This window comes from Lampris incognitus, chromosome 2 (assembly GCF_029633865.1).
Source record: "Lampris incognitus isolate fLamInc1 chromosome 2, fLamInc1.hap2, whole genome shotgun sequence".
NCBI classification, from domain to species: Eukaryota; Metazoa; Chordata; class Actinopteri; order Lampriformes; family Lampridae; genus Lampris; species Lampris incognitus.
In genome coordinates this window covers 131,796,295-131,816,605 of record NC_079212.1, presented here as the reverse complement: position 1 = coordinate 131,816,605, position 20,311 = coordinate 131,796,295, and the positions used below count along the sequence as shown (strand labels likewise).

Here is a 20,311-nt window from a genome sequence, read left to right as displayed (position 1 = left end):
GCGGACGAGGCCCCGTCATCCACGTCTGGCAGAAAATACAAACCTCTGCCAGTTGCTCTTGAGAGACAGGATTTAGAAGAAACACAAACAGATTGTGTATTAGATTATCTTCTCTCCTCTGAAATGTGTAAGGGCAGACGACGTGCAGGGCTGCTGAGCCAAATCGTTGTGCAACAGCAACTCATTGCTAAATCATCCCCAGACCGGTGTGCACTATGTGGATCACCGCTTTATTGTACAACAGTACAAAAAAATCATTTCTTTATTGTTGTTGTTGTTGTTGTTTTTTGTTGCATTTTGCAGCACAGAGCACTGATTGACCCCTTAAGTGCAAAAATGATCCTACCTGTTAAAGCATGCAGCATACCAGGAGACAAGAGTCTGTCAGCAGCCATTGAGGCGCTCTCTTAGCTTTCTAAGATGGTGGGTGGGTGGGTTGTGGGATTTTGTGTGTTGAACTGTGTAAGCAATGATTGCCCGAGGTTCTGTACCACCCCCATGATTTCACGTTCAAACCTGTTTCTCTGCAAAGCTCAAAACCTCCTTTATGAAATCCAACTGTGTAGAAGAAAAACACATGATTCATCAGGTAAATTACATGTGTCTAATCACAATTTTGTGTGACTGTCCTTGCCCTAAGCAAACACACACACACACACACACACACACACACACACACACACACACACACACACACACACACACACACACACACACACACACACACACACACACACACACACACACAGGTGTTTGAATGCTGCCTGCAACCATAGTCTTGTGGTTTTACTGTGCAGCATTGCATCACCCAATCTCTGCTCATTATTAAAATTGTACTTCTGATCAGTTTTAGCTGTGCATGATTTCCGATCCGATGATGTTTTTGGGAGGTCTCGGTGTGTGTTAAACAACTGCAGCTGACAATTAAGTACTGAGAATGCGATATTCACTGGCATTATGCTGGAATGCATGACCTTCAATTGCTTTTGTAATAGTGGAAGTTATGGACATGGCCTTGTACCCACACGTTAGCAGTCAGCGAGCTAGCTGTAAGTCACCTCTAGTGTAAAACCAGGGCAGGACAGGACCTGCAGAGAGATGTAGAGGGAAGTTGCACTTGGCTTAACTCATTGTAAATGTACATGTCAAGTCAAGTTTATTTGTATAGCCCAAATTCACAAGGTAGCCCAGAAGGGCTCTACAACCAGTGCAACATATGCAACAGTACACGACAGTGTAGCAGATACGACACCCTCCACCCTTGACCTACGTCAACACAAAACTGAGGGACATTTTCAGTGTTGACGGTTTTCTATGGAAGTGTCTGAGTGCAACACTGTATTAACTATTAAAGGCACATTATTCTATCTCTGCATATATTTCTGCGTGTCTTTTCAGTTTTCGTATATGTTAAACTGATTCAGCCTGAGAACGTAAGATTTGCTCATTTTAATCAAAATATGACAGAAGACCGTTCATTGATAGGGTTTGGAGGAGCTTTATTCTTGAGCAAGAGAACAGCAGTTGTTGCCAGCATCAGTCTGCCTGAGCATAAGCTTTTTCACAGTTGAAGGTGCGCACGGGGACTCGGGAGAATTTGCCAGTAACACCCAGCTGTTAGACTTTTGGCACAGTAGGCTTCGCATAGTAATGACTCACTATCTTCCCAATTGCTCCACAAATCGTAAAAGAATTTCATTAACAACGATATGTCAAGGTGCTATGACCATCAAGTTGGCCCGTACTTGCAAAATAATAACAGCAGTGCTTTGCAAAGGCCTTGGAGCCTCAGTGATCTTTTTTTGTTGAAAACCCTTACTACAGTGCCACCTGTTGGCTGAACAGGTGGACTGGTGACAATCGTGGCCTTTAATAACCTTTGGCAGTGAATGAGACTACTACAGTTGACAGTGAATGATCAATTTGCCTATTGCTTTCTAATACCCTAAGGGAATGTCTCCCAAATTTCTGTGTTCATCACATCAGTTGTTTGGTGATGGAGTTAATGGTGTAATTAACCTTAATTAAATCCAAAACGTTGAATGAAGAGCAAGGAAAAAAATCTTTGCGTGGGGTCTTTTAACCTGCTAGTTTTTTTTTTGTGGTACCTAGATCTGAAAGGCAAAGCTAAAACCATCAATTAACCATCAGTGCATCAGGGAGCGAAATTCACTCTTCGGCCACGGCCTGAACCTCCGCCTGCTCTTGCTCCATTGCCTGCTCCTTTGCTTGCTCCTCTTCCTCGGCCACGGTGGATGTCTGCTCGGAGGCCACCTGTGGCTCCTCTTCCTCTGTGGTTTTGACAGCAACGGTTTCAGTCTCGGTGAAATTGGTGGTGGCAGTGGTGGCGCTGGTGCTGGCCTCGTCAATCTTCACTGCCTCCTCTTGCCCGCTGATGGAAGTGCTGCTCGCTATGATTCCCCCATAAGAGGAGCTGACAGAGGATGCCATGCGAGCACTCTCCAGACCGTAGGCATTGTAGTTCACTGCTGTGAATTCAGATTGAAGAGGTCAGTGCATGGGAATTGTGGACAAAAACAAGAAATACTTTTATTGCATTAGTTCCAGAAACATGTAAGAAAAACAAGACCCTATTATATATTTTTTTTTAAAAAACAAAGTACTTAAAGGTGCTACAAGCAGTTTTTCATTTTTGTTGACTTTGCGCATCCCTGTGGAAAAAACTGGTAGTGTTTCTTTGAAGAACGACCATATTCTTAGTAAGCGTTGCCACTCGTCTCAAAGATCTGCACTCACCCTCTGGTAGCTTGTGCAATTTAAAAAAAAATTCTTTTTTGAAGAGAGGAGTGAGCGATATATGGGGTGCTTTGGAAAAACAGATGTCTGCAAGATATACAGCCATGAGGTATCTCCAGTTGTGGCTATGCATCCCGTCTGTGTGCCGTAAATAATTTTGTCAGATTTTGTGGAGAATCCAACCCAGAGACAAGCGATTGGTATAATTATATATCTATATCTTCTTGCTGATGGTCTCATTTGCTGATGTCGGCCATATAGAGGCATCCACATTAAACTGAGGCTGATAAATAATCAGTGAGAAGAGTTTAAACCGGTTCAGATAGTTAAATGTTTTGCAGTGGGTAACTCACAAGTCTGTTTGGTAATATTGGTCTTGATTCCAGTGGCCAACCTGCAAATAAAAGTGGTAAAAGAAAAGTTGAGTAAAATTGCTTGAATTAATGTTTCTTATCACAGGCTAGTGCGCAACTCTCCCTAAAATCTCACCTGTCCTCCTCTCCCTCTAGAAGTTTCCTGTATGTGGCGATCTCTATGTCCAAGGCCAGCTTCACATTCATCAGCTCCTGGTACTCGCGGACTTGCAGTGTCATGTCCTGCTTGGCTCTCTGGAGAGCCTCCTCCAGATCCCTGACACGGAGCCTGGCGTCCTTTACGGCCAACTCACCACGCTCCTCGACCTCGGCGATCTGATTCTCCAAATTGTTTCGCTAAGAGTGGAGAAGACAGGGGGCATGCATAGGTTGGGGTTTGTTTAGTCAAATGGTGACAGCAAGCAGAAGCCTATATAAAAAAAAACAGTCAAGGGCACTGAACTGCAGTACCGTTAACTCCATTGAATTTATTGATATGAACGACAACAACCTGCGGCACACACCAAATATTCAGAGACGGGCCTCACCTGAGATTTCATGATGTCAATCTCAGACTGGATCCTCATTATCTTGCGGTTCAGGTCAGCGATTTCAGCCTTGGATGCCTTTACATCATCTCCATATCTACCTGCTGACTGCTGCATCTCCTCAAACTTTTGCAGCCATGGCAAAAAAAAAACACACACATAACCACATCATCAAAAGTAAACTCAGCGACGTTAGCATGTTTTCACAGTCCTGTGGTGGCTGGTTTGTGCAGCGACTTCATGCTTTTATATCATTTTGAGTATTGCTGTTTCAAATACATGAATACAGAGAACCGCTGACACCAAACCAACCAACCAACCAACCCCAAAAAAGGAAATTGTGCATCGCTTGTAGGGTTTAATATCTACCGGTAAGAGCAGTCTCACCTTACTCTGGTACCATGTCTCAGCCTCGGCTCTGCTGCGGTTGGCAATGTCCTCGTACTGGGCACGTACTTCAGCCACAATAGCATCCATGTCCAGGCTCCGGCTGTTGTCCATCTCTACAACAACAGACGTGTCTTTGATTTGAGCCTGCAGCTCACGGAGCTCCTATGAGAAATAACAGCAGCAAAAAATGTGTGAACATCATAAATATACTTGGAGCGATAAGTTTGACCCATGCAAAAAAAAAAACAGCAAAAAAAAGGGGGGCAAACCTGACCCTTTGAATTAGGAAAAGAAATGCCAAATCTAGCTAGCGATAGAATGTCACGGAAAAATAACAATAGGGACATTGTGAGGAATCTTGTACAGCATCATAGATCTGCCGCAGGAAGTCAATCTCGTCAGAAAGGCTATCCAGCTTGCCCTCCAGCTCCACTTTCATCATGTAGGCTGCATCTGTGTCCTACAGGGGGACAAAAAGGTAGCATTCAGTATATTCATTTATTGTTATATGTCGGTCTAGCATGGGGCTCTGACCATTTTGTTTTTGGTTTTTTTTGGACTCCTGCTTTGAGTCTGATGACAGTTTTGAATGAATTTGTTTGCAGACTGAACAGACCTTCTTGAGGAGGACGAAGTTGTTCTCACACTCGTTGCGCTTGTTTATCTCATCTTCGTACCTAAACAAAAAGTAATAGGAATGAATATTTCTGCTGTCTTTCTCAATACCCGAAGTGAATCAAAACAGAAACGTGCCGGGGACAATACATTTATTTAGTTTCAGCCAATTTCCCTAACTCACTTCTTTTTGAAGTCCTCGACCAGGCCCTTCATGTTGTGCAGGTCTGACTCCAGCCTGACCTTTTCGTGACCGAGGTTGTCCAGCTGCTTACGTAGGCTGGCGATGTAGGCCTCGAACATGGCATCGGTGTTGGAGATGGTGGTGGTCTGGCTCTGCAGGAGGCTCCACTTTGTCTCAAGCATTTTGTTCTGCTGCTCCAAGAAGCGAACCTGGGACCACACAGAATGAAAGTAAACGAAAACGGTGGATCAGAGCCAGCCAAATATACAGCTGTGTTGTTTAAATGCATCGAGTGGACTGATAGCAACAGTTGACTTTCAGATTGGGAGGATGTATTCACAGATGAATGTGACCAGGCAGGGCGATACTGAAGCAAAGCTGCAATCCTGAAGATTGTTGTTTTTGTTACTGACACCTATAATTTGACACCATTTGTGTGTTTGACCATGGCATATCTTCAAATATGGGTAGTTTGGTGAGTTCATTTTACTCTTTTATACAGGCTTGACAGGGACAGAGAACGGATGAGTGGAAGGCAGACGTGAGTAACTGCATGGTTGGACATATATCAATAGATTCACTGTTTTGGGGGATTAACAAAGAAACACATGACGATCAATCAAGAGACAAATGATGGATTGAAACTATTCCTCCCCCAGCCCACTCAAAATGTCACATCAATTACTGTTCACTCATCCGCCCATATTTGCTGTGTTTCAACACAAAGTGGCACTGTTTCCTTATCATGACACAAGGCCTTTACAACTTCGCTGTTCTGTCGCCTATCCCCGGGTGGGGTCCTTAACCCATACAGCAAACATGAGCCTAAGAAACACACTGGTCTGCCGGTACGTGTGGGTGTGTGTGTGTGAGTGTGTGAGTGGGGCGGGTGGGGGGGGTGAACACATGCTTTTTTGCTTGTGTGTGTGTGTGCATATATATACATATATATACATATATACACATATACATATATATATATATATACGTATATACATATACACACACACACGCACACACACACACACACACACACACACACACACACACACACACACACACATATATATATATATATATATATATATATATATATATATATATATATATGCTTGTGGACATGTGTGCATTGAAATTTAAAGGTGTGTACATGAGGGGCTGGGTGCAACACTTCACTTCAAAACTATATGACTCCCTCTGATTGAGTAGTGGCTTAAACCTGTATCTGACATTCCTCCTTAGGTGCCCCCCTAAACGGGGGCCCCTTTAAGGTGGTACTGAAAGATAACTAAGGAATTTTGTCAATAGGAGATAACAGACAATACTGCCGTTTGCCCATTTATTGATGCAATGCCTGTTTCATATACTATGCAGGTATCTCTGCTTGATCATATATGTGTAACAGTAAGGTGACTCATCTTCACAGGCTAGACAAAAAAAAAAAAACTCATCAAAACTAATTTTACAGCTAAATAAAGTTGCCAGTGTCCACTGAACATGCTGTTCTTGTGTAGATGTTCATACTGTATAGAATCAATCCGTTTAAGATGTGTGCCTTGCTTTGGGCAAAGCCTTGCCCCTGCCACACCCTCCTTTGTGTCCGTGCACGGGGAAGGAGGGTGGTGGGTGTTTGGAGGGGGGTACATAACAGTCAAGCTTTGATTAAAAACACGGCAGATACTTGGCACACCGTCTACGCCCCATAGCCACTAAGTACCAGAATATTACGGGTTCGACGTTGCTTTTTCACCTGGTATTGCAAACAAAGCCAGCCAAGCCACCACCAAAAGCAGCCAATATCCTGCCCAGAGCCCCCATGTAGGCTTTGGACAACATACTATGCCAATTTATGTTTGTCATGTTTCAAGGATGTCACCTATGGAAGGGGAACTTCTGTGAGCCTGAAACTGTTTGGTTTGTATTACAGTAAGTTTCTGTGAAAGTTACATGTGTCTTTATGGTCATGCAACACACTAACACAACATAGTAGCCTCAAACTAAATAACCGACTGACCTTGTCAATGAAGGAGGCGAAGCGGTTATTGAGGGTCTTGATCTGCTCCTTCTCCTGTGTGCGAACACCATGGATGGTGGGGTCAATGTCCAGGTTAAGGGGTGCCAAGAGGCTCTTGTTCACTGTCACCGCCGTTATGGGGGCCGACAGACCACTGGCCATGCCGCCCCCGACACCGATGCCTCCGCCGAGACCCATGTAGCCAAACTCTGCTGCGCCCCCTCTTTGGCCAGACCCTCCAGCCACGTACCCACCAGCCACCTTGAAACCCCCTACACCCATGCCAGCAGCGCTGGTGCCCACACCCCCATAGGAGGAGCGGACAGCGTAGCTCTGCCGGGCACCACCCATGCCATGGCCGCCGTAGCCAGAGAAGGAGCGGCTGCTGAAGCCTTGGCCTGGGCCCACACCCGCAGAAGAGGATACAGTGGAGTAGGTGGTGGTCTTCAAGGCTCTAACAGACATGGTCACAGAGGGTTTCTATAACTGAGTGTGGGGGGGCTGAGACACTCTGCTGCGAGAGAGAGTCGGGCAGATAGAGCCTCCCTGGTTCACAGCTGTATTTATCTGAGTAGGGGAGGGACCCTGTCGAGATGTGATTGGCCAGTATCCTCACCAGGGGTGTGAAGGATAGGGGGGAGAGAGGCAGAGAGAGAGATGGGGGGGAATGCTAGGGGAAAAAATAGCATCATGTTACACATTTACGGCACACGGAGTGCACTGGAGGGAGCACAAATCTTACATAATAGCCTCCTTGCCAGTTTCTATAAAACTCGAGTGGAAACTGGTTGTATTGTCTACCTAGAGCGTCGGTTTTTGGGTTTCTTTTGGTTTTTTGAGCCGGTCTTACAGAACTTGGAGCACCAAGCTGTCGTTCACAACTTGGAGCACTAAGTTGTGTTTATAGCGTAATCACAGAGATTAATCTTCCATATCTATTTTTACATTACAAGCAATGCATCTAGAGGAACTCTCGTGAGGGGTTGTTTATTTTTTTCGTTCTCTACACACATACTATTTACATACACAGATGCGCGAGCACACACACACACCCACCCACACCCACCCACAGATATTTATACAATATCAGATGTTATGGTCAAACCTTGGATATGATAAACAAGCGGATGGTTTTATGACCTTTCCGGCAGTTTTCATGGGCTTGACATATTGCAAAGTAAATTATGGTAAGAATGAGATACTATGCTTTACGTGTTTGCTGCATGTCTCTCATAACTGTGGCAGAATCAGGCTTCGTGCTTCTCTTTAAGTTAAATGTTCCACCGAATCATTTATGCAGATACGTTGCAATCGGCTCTCTGGTCATAATACCAACAGGAAAGATATCAAAAAGCACATCATCCATCCCCGTCTGACGGATGTCTGAGACTTCCGCAGGGACAGCTATTAGTAAATGCACAGATGCATGATGTATACTGGATGCAGAATATTGCACTCATGGACCACCACACCTTGTATTACGTGCACACTCCTTTAGTCAGAATAGCGAGGGGACTGTAGATAGATAATCTACTGATCGACATTCCAACCATATCAGCAAAGTGCAAAGCAAACAATGCCTGTCTTTTTAGTCCCCTCTGCTGTGTGGAGAGAATTCTTAACCCCACCCCGTCTTCAAATTCTTTCCCAGCATATAAAGCTCTCATCTCCATCTGTCCCATACTGACAGTAAGCATAGATAGATAGATAGATAGATAGATAGATAGATAGATAGATAGATAGATAGATAGATAGATAGATAGATAGATAGATAGATAGATAGATAGATAGATAGATAGATAGATAGATAGATAGATAGATAGATAGATAGATAGATAGATAGATAGATAGATAGATAGATAGATAGATAGATAGATAGATAGATAGATAGATAGATAGATAGATAGATAGATAGAAGTCAATAAAGCAGCTCAAGATGCTGATATGTTGACATCTTGGAGTGAGGGTTTGCACAACACATTGTGCACACTGTAAATGTGCGCATCTGTAACTCTTCTCCTATGCACACATGAATTGTTGCGACACAGGTCTGTAGAGAAAGGTGTACTTTCTAAGTGTACTTTGAATGAAGTGTTGGATTTCAGCAAAGTCATAGTGAAATTTACTGCCTTCTGTGCACAATTTAGCTCGCACCCTCCTCTTGGAAAAGCTTATTTATGGGTTTAAAAAAAAACTCAACATTTAACTTGCAAACAGTGGATGTTAACTTTGTTTTATGAATTATCATCTTGGCATCTCAAGAAAGATCACTGTGGCTGGAGTCTTAATAAGATAATTCCCTGGGTACCTCCTAATATATATATATATATATATATATATATATATATATATATATATATATATATATATATATATCTTTTTCTTTTTTTGCGAGGGAGTCTGTGTGTGGAAAAAAGTAAAAACTGAATGCTACATTGTGTTACCAGTTAATGGGAAGTCCCCCAAGGCCCAAGTGGAGCTGTGGGTTGGAGCTTACATACAAACTGTCATGGAAACTGCTCTGTTTTCTTAACAACCCAGGAGTGACTGTTAAGCCTATGAGCCAATCTCGAATGATGTATGTTTTTCTTGGCCAAGGCTTTCACGGTGACGTTTTCTCACCACGCTGGGATTGCTGTGCTTGGTTCAAAACAGCCATATATGAACAAATGTACCACGTCTTATCATTTGGCAACCGTACCCCCTTTGGATAAATGCAACGATGCACCTATCACAGAAAAAATCCTCTGATGTGTGCGATAGGACTTACAGCTGTCTTACTTTTCCTTTTCTCTTGACACGAGTTCTTCAATTAGGAGCTGAGTCAGAAGACAATTTAATAGGATGACCTCCGGGCCCGAAGCCTCTTAAGAGGCCGGTGATGGTTTGGTTTGTGTGAAGCTGCAATATGACACATGACATCTGGAATGTGCTGAGAGAGACACGTACATGCTATGGGTGGGGGGGTTGAAACAAAGGTGGACCGAGGAAGGACGACAATACAGTAACTACGGAAGACAAGAAGCGGACCTCTTTCACTTTGACTGACAGAATGACTCAGATGTTGGCCAAGAGCAGGACGGGATGCAGAAAGCAGCAAAATGTGGAGTAAATCAAGATTACATTCAAGGCCTCGGAGATGGGTGGTGGTATCAAACGGCTTCATTTAAAAAGTGTTATATTGACACGGCACTATGAAAGATGATTACAATAAACTTTTTAAGAATTAAAAATGGGGTTATGCAACAATAAAATGGGGTGATGAGAAAAGCAACAGTCAATCAAGTAAAAAACTAACTGTATGCAGCTATTCAAGTTTAAGAGGTAATTTAAAGAATAGCACGGATTTTGCCCACATTTGCGTCTTTGGTTATGATTTTCCACCGCCCATGGACTCACTAGCAAACTCACTTTGGGTCTGGAGACCAGGCTGCAGAGTACTGCGAGGAGCCGGCCTTCGGTGACAGTCACACACTGCACCGCTGCCTATAGGAGGTCGAAATATTTCAGACGTAGGTGTCCAAGCCGAACCTTAAAAGGTTATCAGTGAAATCAATCAATCAAATCTAAAAGTTGCCCCCTGCCATTGTGTTTGCACCGTTGCAAAGCTGCCCCCGTGAGGTCTTCTCACACACGGAGGCGTCAAAACACGCAGTCTTGAATAAAGTCCACACCAAGTTAGGGATTCTGGCACGGCGTTAGACTCTAGTACGGTACATGCATTGAACAGATCTGGAGAGGGGAAAAGATGAACTCGTGCAGCTGTGTGTGAACCACCACACCCACTCCTCTCACGCCGCGGTAGGCTGGTTTGCTTTAGGACGTGCGCCCTCTAGTGACTCGATAAATGTTTACAGCCCAGAGAGCTGCGACGGAGGAATGGCACGGTGAGCTTCTGCAAGACCAGAGGCAAGAGTACACCCTGAAGTGTCATGTGTTTTTTTTTGTCGCCTTTTTTCTTTACAATTGCATATACTTTCAGCTGCTCCATTTTTTTTTACAATTTTTTTTTCTTTGTAGCCAAAAAAATTCTTCTTTTTCCAAACAAACACATACTAAATAGCAATTTACAAGATATTTCCCCTCCAAACTTTCAGAATGTGTCTCTTTACTTCACCAACTTTAAATACCACAATAACAACAGAATCTGCCCTTGAGAAGTGAATTTGCAAGCACTCTCGTCATGCTTCTTTTTTTTTTTTCAATCTTCCCATTTTCACCGGAAATTAAAACCACACATAGGTGGACAAGTGACTTTTCCCTGTGATAATCGGTGTCATGGCTTGATTTATGGCCACCTGTGGAATGTCTATGAGCTATAGATGGACATGACATCCCACGGAGAAAATGGCTCTTAGTTGACACATTTCACCAACCTCTGATGTGCGACCTCCAAACTTCGCCCATGTCAGCATCTACGGCCTTACCCCTGCTTGTAAAACATGAATATTGACAAATCTTGAAATATTCCTAAGGAGTTTTTTTTTTAGTTTTTTTTTTACCCCCATCATTTATGTACCAAAACTGGGCAAGTGAACAAGTAAGCGAGCGAGTGGGTGATTTTGATTAGCAAGTAAGTGAGTAAGTGAGCAAGTGAAGGGGAGGGAGCGCATGACATCCATGTGGATGCCTGCATTCCTTGTACCCACATGTGCGTGCTCACGCACACATATGCAAATTCATTCCTGACACCCACTATATAAGAGTGTGCGAGCAAGCCCTCACTCCCGCTTAGCCTGACTGAATGGAAAGCAGAAAGAAAGGCGGGGGGCGAGCACGATCAAATTCATCCCAGTCAACATCAAGCTGAGAGCTTTAATTTTCTGTCAGTTGTCCGGGGTCCATGAAGCACATAAGCTCCTGGTGCAGCTGCCCAGATTCCTGCTGTGTATTTCAATGAGTCACAGGCTTCAACTTCTCCTCTGCCTTCGCTCCCTCTTGTTTTTCTTGTTCCTGATTTTCTCAAGAGCTGGTGGGCAACTAAAAAACCTGGATTACAACATACGAGGCAAAGAGCGATGTTTTAACTTTGACATAAAGTGTACCTCTCCTCAATAGGTGAACACGCTGTCGGGTCAAGGGTAAGCTCGAGGAAAATCCAGGCCACCTTTATGATAAAAAAGACAAAACAAAAATGGTTTTTCTTGTTCAATTAGAGAAGCCACAAACCGTGAGGTGCCTCTGTAAAGCTACCAATCCGTGTGCGGTGCAGATTTAGCTTCATTTCTCCTTCGGTTTTGGACCGCTCCTCAAGCCGCTTTCAGGAATAAAGACAAACTGTTGTTTGCAACAGATGCAGCAAAGTTAAACAAGATGATGGAAACACAGTCATGAGAGATGAGTCACAGTGATTGAAATCACAAGTTCCTCTTTAAAATCTGATTGCCCAACTCTTAATCAGAGGCCCGCTTCATCTGAATGTCCTACAGCACTTCTCTTGCTGCTAAGAACACTTAGACTGCTTTCTTCTTTTTTATAGTTTCACCAGTTTTCTGGTTTTAATTAAGTGATTAAAAACACAAATAAATTCACAATTAAGACTTGAGAATGCAAAGACACGATGAATTGAAGGGATGGGGTGATGTATTTGCGAGTGTGAGAAAGCTCTGTAACTCGATCGGCCATAGAGGCGAGGCAAGATCGGGGAAAGCAAAGGACCAGGGTTATATGGGGACTCGGAGGGGTGTTTCAGCCTTTGTCAGCTTTCCCCGAGTGCTTTATTTGGTTTGTTATTCTATTCTCTAGGGCCCAGTTTGAAAATCCTCTCTGGCCAGAGCTGTTTACCTCAGTATGCTTCAACATGAGCCTCTCCTCTTCCATGCCAGGGCACAGCATACTTTCTTTTCTTTTTTTTATGGAAATAATGTGGTTTCCTACAAAATCCTCTGGCAGTAAAGCTCTTGACTCTCACTGGCATCTAGGTTTGCTTTGCTACTCAATCATTTGCAGCTTTTTCAAAGGATCGCTACAACCCAAGGATTAAATGACGCTTACTATTTGAGCGTAAATTATTATGTAGTATTACTCTAAAGGTCTTCTCTTTATCCCTCTCATTTCCTTGTCTCTCCTGACGCATGCTTTATTGCGTAGCATCAGATATCAGTGTTCTGCCAAAACCTTTGACCTTTTTTTCATTAACCGCAATGGCACACAGGACCTGTTAAAGATCGTCTTTGCAAGTGTAATGACAGTGTGACTGTCTAGTACACGTCTTCCCCTCCCTCTGCCTGTAGTATTAGCTGGCTGCCCATGTCAGTACACTGTGCATCAATCTGTAGGTGGTGGTAGGTGAGTCATCTCACTTCGTTGCGCTTGACCTAGCTTAACTCAATTTTTACGTCACTTCACTTTTCACCATTTTCCTGGTGAGCGTCATAATCACGAACGTATGCATGATCATACTGCAAAGGTTTTGTAATCCAATCTGCTCCCTAATCACGGAGTTTTGCAAATGTGATCCCGGGTACCACATAAAGAGCTTCAAAGGTCACTGGATAGAGGTGTAAACAAGTCTGACTTTGTGCAGCTTGTTGCCTGCAGTATCATGGGTGAATGCATCTTTTCTTTCCCAATCATTGTACTCCGCACCCTTTGGGTAGTTGGAGTGGTGGGGGATCATTTTACCCTGGGTTCTTTGTTCAGTCCACCTCTTGTGTGGACTTCTAGGTGTATTAAGCCTTGTTCGTGCATAATGTTTGTTATACGGTGTGTGCAACCGTGGAAAGCACTACATTTCAGAAAAAATTGTTGTTTACAGTGTTTGCAGCAGCTTTATTGTAGCTACCCTGCAAACCAGTTTAATCTTGCTGAGGAGGCAGTCATAATCTGTTTATTTAGAGGCCAAGCTGACCGCTTCTTTGCAGCAACTGGTACACATTATGCCTTTTATGGCCTAACCAAAAGAATTTAGTTACATGCTTCTTTCTTTTTTTTCTCCACAAACTTTGCACCAGTGCCTTTTCTTTTGTTTCTGTTCCCTCTTTGTTTGTTCGTGAATATATTTGAAGCATGTTATTCTGATAAGGCACGTACAGCTTTGCATTTATTTCATCTTCACTTTCTTCTGTTTCTCGCTAACTTTTATTAGTGGTGTCGGTTTAAGCTGCTCTCGTAAGTTCATCAAATTTAGGTATTCCTCATACTTTCTAAAAGACATGTAATAAAACACAAAAACTTGGTACAGGACAAGGGAAAGTGTGGGTGAATGAGAAAGGGGGGAGGAGAACAGGAAAGGGAGGATGGGGGATGTGGAAGGGGAAGTGGGCAGGGTCTGTGAGTGCAGCTATGACTGGGAGACTTAGGAGGAGTATAAGTTCCCCGCCTTGCCTCTGCCAACGTCACTTTCTCAGCCAGCCAGCAGTGAGGCTCCATCTCTCGTTTCCATCCTCTACTCTGTCGTGTCTAAACCTCTCCAAAATGAGTTACAGGAAAAGTTTTGTGCAGCAGACACCGTCTGCCCACATCTCCTTCACACGCTCCACACCTTCCTACCGCGCTGCCAGCATTCATGGCGGAGCTGGTGGACACGGCACCCGCATCTCCTCTGCCTCCTTCTCCAGCCTGCGTTCTGGTGCCCCATCCATGTCTTCCTCAACCGCTTTCAAGGTGAGTAATGGAATGGGTGGTGGCATGGCTGGTGGCATGGCTGGTGGCGCTTCATCCATGGCCAGCGGTAGCATTCTGGGCAATGAGAAGGGGGCCATGCAGAACCTGAATGACCGCCTGGCCAACTACCTGGAGACTGTGAGGAACCTGGAGCAGGCCAACAGGGAGCTGGAGATGAAGATCAGGGAGGCCCTGGAGAAGGGAGGTGCCGACTTGAAAGACTACACTAAGTACACCCCCATCATAGATGACCTGCGTCAACAGGTAAGCACGAGAATAAAGGATGAGCAAATTGAAGGGGATATGTGGATATGAGGAAGAGAAAGATTACTAAATGCATGTGATCAAGCATCATCATCATCACAGACAATGGCGCAACTTTACTTTTGTCAACTTTTACACAATGAGTTCATATTTCTTCTCCAAAATGAGACTAGATGTTTGATGATCCTTACGCTACAACTGATGATATTTACAAAACAATTGGTATCATTTCATTTGTAGGTTATCCATTTTCTAGCTAGAGAATGGAGGGTGTGGTAGCGATCCTTTTACATACACCCCTCCCCCTCGGTAAAGTTCCTCTCATGCTACGAACTGATCATCACTTCCTCTGATGAATCACCAAAATGAGGGGAAACTGTAAATCCTCATCTGAAAAAAAAAAACTCTAACCCTTTCCAAATTACCCTCATCCAACTTTTAAAACATACTGACAACTTTTCTAAACAGTCCCGGCTTGTGAATGGACTCACCGCACATTCTGCAATGTGGGGGGACCTCAATGTGAACCAGATGTGGTGAAACCAAAGCACAAAGAATCTCACGCCACCAGCATGTGCGTATACATGCATCTGTGTGTGTGTGCGCGCGCTTGTTGTATAACCATCAGCTCTACTCAGTCGAGTCAAATATCACATTCTTTACCAGAGTGCAGCTGGTTAGTGCCAGATCGTGACACATTGATGGCCGCTGTGCAGCACTTTGTATTTCTCTGCACATAAAGGGACAAGTGTTTCCCCTTTCCTCCGCAGCAGGATGCCATGGAAATGTCCAAAAAAATGTGAACTCACAAACCTAGATACACATACTATACACTCACTTCCAAACAAATTTCTATTTGTACACGCACACACGCACGCACACACACACTCAAAACTTTTGACTGGTACTGTATGTGCAAAAAAAAAACTTAGAAGAGAAATATAGAGCGATGAAGAGACAAAGAGACAAAGAGAAAAGGGAGCAGAAAGAGAGGGGGAGGGGGGAGAGGGGGTGGGGTTGGGTGAAAAGGAGCAAGAAAAGAGAAGTCCCCTACTGACTTATTGGAGGGAGGAAAATCTTTTCAGCTAGGCTAAAAAACAGCAGATTCTGTTGTGGCAACCAGCAACCACATCTTCCTGTCCTTCACTTTATGGGCTCCTCTCGTCACCAGACGTTACCGTAGATTCAAACATGTTATGGGACATCGTGTGATCTGAGTCTGGGGTTTCGTTGTCAGATAAGTGACAGAGATTCGTAGATTATTATGTTTCCATAGAAACATAATACTGTATGAAACTATATATACTCTATAGAAACTACCAAATACCACGATGATCACTTTATTTATGAATAGAAAGTTGGTGATAGACCAATAACTTGTTCTCCTATCAGCACAATGTCGACGTAACCAAACCTATTATTTTATTTCCTTAGATTGTCCGCTTGAATAGAATGGGGCATTATGTAGTATTTAAACCTTTTTTTTTCTTTCTTTTTTTCATCCAGATCTTTGATAAGACCGTGGACAACGCCCGTATTGTGCTCCAGATTGATAATGCCCGCTTGGCTGCCGATGACTTCAAAGTGAAGTATGTTGCTTTATTTTTCATTTAAAAGTAAAATATGAAGCCTTTACATGCTGTTTTTTCAGATACTTGACCTCCACTATGTAAAAAAAGAGAGCGAGAGAGAGAGACTTGAGATTTTAGCTAATTCTGACCTTTTCTGCTTGAAGATCAAATCAGTTTTGCAAGTGGTATATGATCTACTATCAGAGTGAAATAGTGGATTTATTAGTTCGGTGTAAATATGGTGAGTAAAGTCTATTAGTTATAGTGGCTTTATGGATATCTGCTTGGTGTGCAGCTTTTTGGTGCAATCTCAGTCATGACCCGCAACCACATTTATTTTTGGCAAATGCCAATGGCCTCCTTTTATAATCCCAGAATTGAACCATTTATGGCAATGGCATTTTCCTCCTTGATACTAGAAGACGTGATACATCATGTATCACACCATGCATCATACATGGGGAACACAGGCACGTGTTATGTCTAAAATGGAGTTTGTCTCTGTTTGCACCTACAGGTTTGAGAACGAGATGGCCATCCGCCAGTCTGTGGAGGCTGACATTGCTGGGCTGAAGAAAGTCATTGATGACACCAACATGAGCAGGCTGAACATCGAGAGTGAGATTGAAGCCGTGAGGGAGGAGCTCATCTTCCTGAAGAAGAACCATGAGAATGTGAGCATGCGGTCCTAACTATGCACCACACTTCACCTTTTGACACCTCGTTAGGCCTCACCATCAGTGTGACCACCACAGTGAGCAGTTTCAGTTGATTTGAATAACACATCTCGCCTTTATTTCCTTAGAAAATGTATGTTTTCCCTGCACAACAGTTCCACATTTTCTTCCATCCTGTAGGAGGTGATGGAGATGAGGAACCATATCTCTCAGTCGGGCGTGCAGGTGGATGTTGACGCTCCTAAAGGTCAGGACCTGTCCCAGATCATGGGGGACATGAGGGCCAACTATGAAAGGTTGGCCATGAAGAATGTAGAAGACCTCAAGCATTGGCATGAAAATCAGGTACAGTAACACTCTGCAACCCAGAGGGAATTTGATGCAAGCTTTATCGAGTTTGATTCCGAAAAAAAAACAAAGTCAACTTTTGTCCATTTCAACAAGTTTTACAAACAGTGTCCCAGTGGTCAATGTTAAGTACAGTTTTTGTTTTTGTTTTTGTTTTTTTTTAAGGAGGATCCACTGTGGGATAAATTTATAAATGTAAATATATATAAACAGAGGTCACATATTGAGAGACGTCAAAGGAAACATTGTGAAACACATTTTATTTTTGTGGTCGCTAACCCAGCATCCCTGCATCTCCTTCCATCCTCTCTGACAGATCTCAGATGTGCAGGTGCAGGTTTCACAGAACACAGAGGCTCTACAGACGGCTCAGATGGAGATGGGTGATCTAACCAGACAGATCCAGACTCTGGAAATCGAACTGGCGTCCCAACAGAGCTTGGTAAGCAATCACTTTCAATATATTGATAATTTATAGATTTCTTTCAAAAGCTTTTTGTTCATATTGTAGTTTTTTTCTTCGATAGAACATAAATCCAGGCTACTCAGATTCAAAATCCACATGTTTGCTGCCTTTTTGACAATCTACATCTGTGGTTCACCCTGTTAATGGAGATTATTGTGAAGGTTGTTATGAAAATTCCTCAATGTTACACTTGATAGCATTCTTGTATCACTGTCAAAATATTATATCCCAAGCTGAACCATATTTGTGCAGGACCCCCCCCCCCCCCGCTTTCTTAAATGAGAATTTCTTGGTTAAATATTCTTTGACAGACTTTTCGTTCCTACATCCCAATCTCTCAACAGAAAGCCTCACTAGAAGACACCTTACTGAACACAGAGCTGCGTGCCAACATGGAAATGGAAAAATACAACGGCTTAGTTGTTCGCCTGGAAGAGGAACTGACCAACTTGCGTGGCAAAATCCAGCAACAAGGCCAAGAGTACGAGGCTCTGCTTAGCATTAAGATGAAGTTGGAGAGTGAGATCGCCACGTATAGGAATCTGCTGGATGGTGGGGACTTCAAGTAAGTTAAGAAAAAGTGTAAATTTGTAGGGAGTGATATGAAGGAAAAGAGACACTAATGATGATTATGAACCAGACTTACATAACCTACATAGCTATTGTATGATCAGTTGAATGTTAATCTTGAGAAAAATATAATTTTCCATTTACTCTTATGTTTTGTACAGGCTCCAGGATGCACTGGATGAACTAAAGACCACAAGCTAATTTGGAACAAATGATTCTGGCAACCATCCCCACCATGAAGGCAAACTGGACCACAACAATCGATTAAAAAAACCTAATGTTGGTCAAATCATAGCTTCTGGGCCCTAAATCATTTACAAAATTCTGGATACAGGCATACATGCATGCAATATTAGTTGTCAATGAACATGCTATAACTTAAAAAGCTGCAATCCCCAAGATTTTCTATGAAGTAACCCATTTGAAATGTGATGACGATGTGATGATTCTGTTGGACAATCAATCAATATTACAGTAAAAAGGCAGTCAAATGCAGCTGGATGTAGGAGGTAGAGAGAAATAGACCTGTTGCAAGGGATTTTCTCAGACTACAAACTAGGAATAGCAGCCATCGTGACTGGTGTGCTGTCAGTTCATCAGCAGAGAGTCTGCACCCTTTGAAAAAAAAAATTTTTTTTTGGAGCAGATCTAAGGCAGGCAGTATGAACTTCATTAAACCAAATTGTCATATTAACCTACAGTTATTTTAATCCTCTGCCTGACAGAAGCATGGCCACATCTGCATCACATTTCAATCAGATTTCCTGCTGGAGTTGTTCCCAATAATATTATGCAACTTGACTCCATGGTCCAGATGGATAAAACAATGATTTATTACTAGAGAAATGTTACAGATTGCAGCTTTAAGGTCCACGGCATTTCTAACAATATTGTATAAGCATTGTGTAATGTTTGGCTAATAAATTTGTGAACTGAGAAATTTACCATGTCTCATGAGCTGAAATCAAAACAAAATTAATAAAATCTTATGTGAACCCTTAACCTGTGCATTTGTTTATCATTACACAGTACACAAACAATAATTCTTAAGCTATGTTTTGAGATAAATCATTGTCACTTAAAGTCTCCATGTTGACCAAAAAAGGTTGACAGAAATAATATTCTGTGGCCTATTGTTCACCTCATGTTAAACTTGTTGATTGGGACAGGTTTTGACAGTAGATACAATGTTACAACCCATACATAAACCTTAGTACACTATGTTCACACTTAAGTATAAAAAATATTTAGTCAAAATGCATGTTCATTATAAGGACAATGTATTTAAGTGCAAGGAAACATATCAGTGAATCTGCTATGGTATACCTCTTCTTTTGTACATCTTTTTTGATACTGTGACTAGTTTTGCAAAGCAGCATTTGTGTTTTGCAATGAAGTTGTATACAAATAGTTTTTCAGTAAACCTCATATAAAACAATAAGGACTTTATTAAGACGTCTTAAAACAAGTTGTTTTAGAGAATGGTGACCATAGGGTGACGCAATATTGGCACAGCCTTTGGCAGAACCATGCCTATGTCATCTATCTTCACAGTTCAAAGACTTACAGCAACCTCTGTGCTCTCTTATGGACTGCAATATATATATATATATATATATGTGTGTGTGTGTGTGTGTGTGTGTGTGTGTGTGTGTGTGTGTGTGTGTGTGTATGTATGTATGTATGTATGTATGTATGTATGTATAGCGCTTTTCTTGTCTACCGACCACTCAAAGCGCTTTTTTACAATGTATGCCTCACATACATTTATATTTACATACATCTATTTACATTACTTTGCATTTTTCTCTTATCTTTGTGGAAGGAGAAAATTCCCTCAACCTTTTTAGGCAACTTGTTTATCGCTTGACTGCAGGCCAGGTATTTATGTTTGCAAAGTTCTCAAACACCCACATTATGAAAGACTGACCAATTAAGTGAATTTAAAT

General features: G+C 42.6%; 2 protein-coding genes across 3 annotated transcripts; one reads left to right on the top strand and one right to left on the bottom strand.

Moving 5' to 3' along the window:
- Nucleotides 1-1,482: 1,482 nt before the first annotated feature.
- Nucleotides 1,483-7,404, bottom strand: LOC130108411 (keratin, type II cytoskeletal 8-like). 2 transcript variants are annotated; one of them, XM_056275326.1, is made up of 9 exons: nt 6,862-7,404; nt 4,848-5,056; nt 4,665-4,725; nt 4,413-4,508; nt 4,046-4,210; nt 3,659-3,784; nt 3,247-3,467; nt 3,111-3,151; nt 1,483-2,486 (listed from the first exon to the last, which is right to left on the bottom strand). In XM_056275326.1, exons 1-9 carry the CDS (start codon nt 7,324-7,326, stop codon nt 2,170-2,172), a joined length of 1,701 nt encoding a protein of 566 aa, XP_056131301.1. In that variant the 5' UTR covers nt 7,327-7,404; the 3' UTR covers nt 1,483-2,169. The 2 variants fall into 2 exon arrangements, with proteins under 2 accessions (XP_056131301.1, XP_056131300.1); XM_056275325.1 differs by having other exon boundaries at nt 1,483-2,489; nt 6,862-7,402.
- A 6,793-nt stretch (nt 7,405-14,197) lies between these two features.
- On the top strand, nt 14,198-19,364 carry LOC130108170 (keratin, type I cytoskeletal 18-like). The gene is made up of 7 exons (XM_056275024.1): nt 14,198-14,730; nt 16,237-16,319; nt 16,819-16,975; nt 17,159-17,323; nt 17,643-17,768; nt 18,137-18,357; nt 18,524-19,364. Exons 1-7 carry the CDS (start codon nt 14,278-14,280, stop codon nt 18,561-18,563), a joined length of 1,245 nt encoding a protein of 414 aa, XP_056130999.1. The 5' UTR covers nt 14,198-14,277; the 3' UTR covers nt 18,564-19,364.
- The last annotated feature ends 947 nt before the right edge of the window (nt 19,365-20,311 follow it).

Excerpts from the sequence above, each read along its gene's own strand:
- LOC130108411 (XM_056275325.1), bottom strand. The coding sequence starts at position 7,326 with ATGTCTGTTAGAGCCTTGAAGACCACCACCTACTCCACTGTATCCTCT. Across the intron at positions 5,057-6,861 it reads TCGCCTCCTTCATTGACAAG|GTTCGCTTCTTGGAGCAGCA; the intron begins GTCAGTCGGTTA and ends GTGTGGTCCCAG. Across the intron at positions 4,211-4,412 it reads TGCGGCAGATCTATGATGCT|GAGCTCCGTGAGCTGCAGGC; the intron begins GTACAAGATTCC and ends TATTTCTCATAG.
- LOC130108170 (XM_056275024.1), top strand. The coding sequence starts at position 14,278 with ATGAGTTACAGGAAAAGTTTTGTGCAGCAGACACCGTCTGCCCACATC. Across the intron at positions 14,731-16,236 it reads TAGATGACCTGCGTCAACAG|ATCTTTGATAAGACCGTGGA; the intron begins GTAAGCACGAGA and ends TTTTTCATCCAG. Across the intron at positions 17,769-18,136 it reads TGGCGTCCCAACAGAGCTTG|AAAGCCTCACTAGAAGACAC; the intron begins GTAAGCAATCAC and ends ATCTCTCAACAG.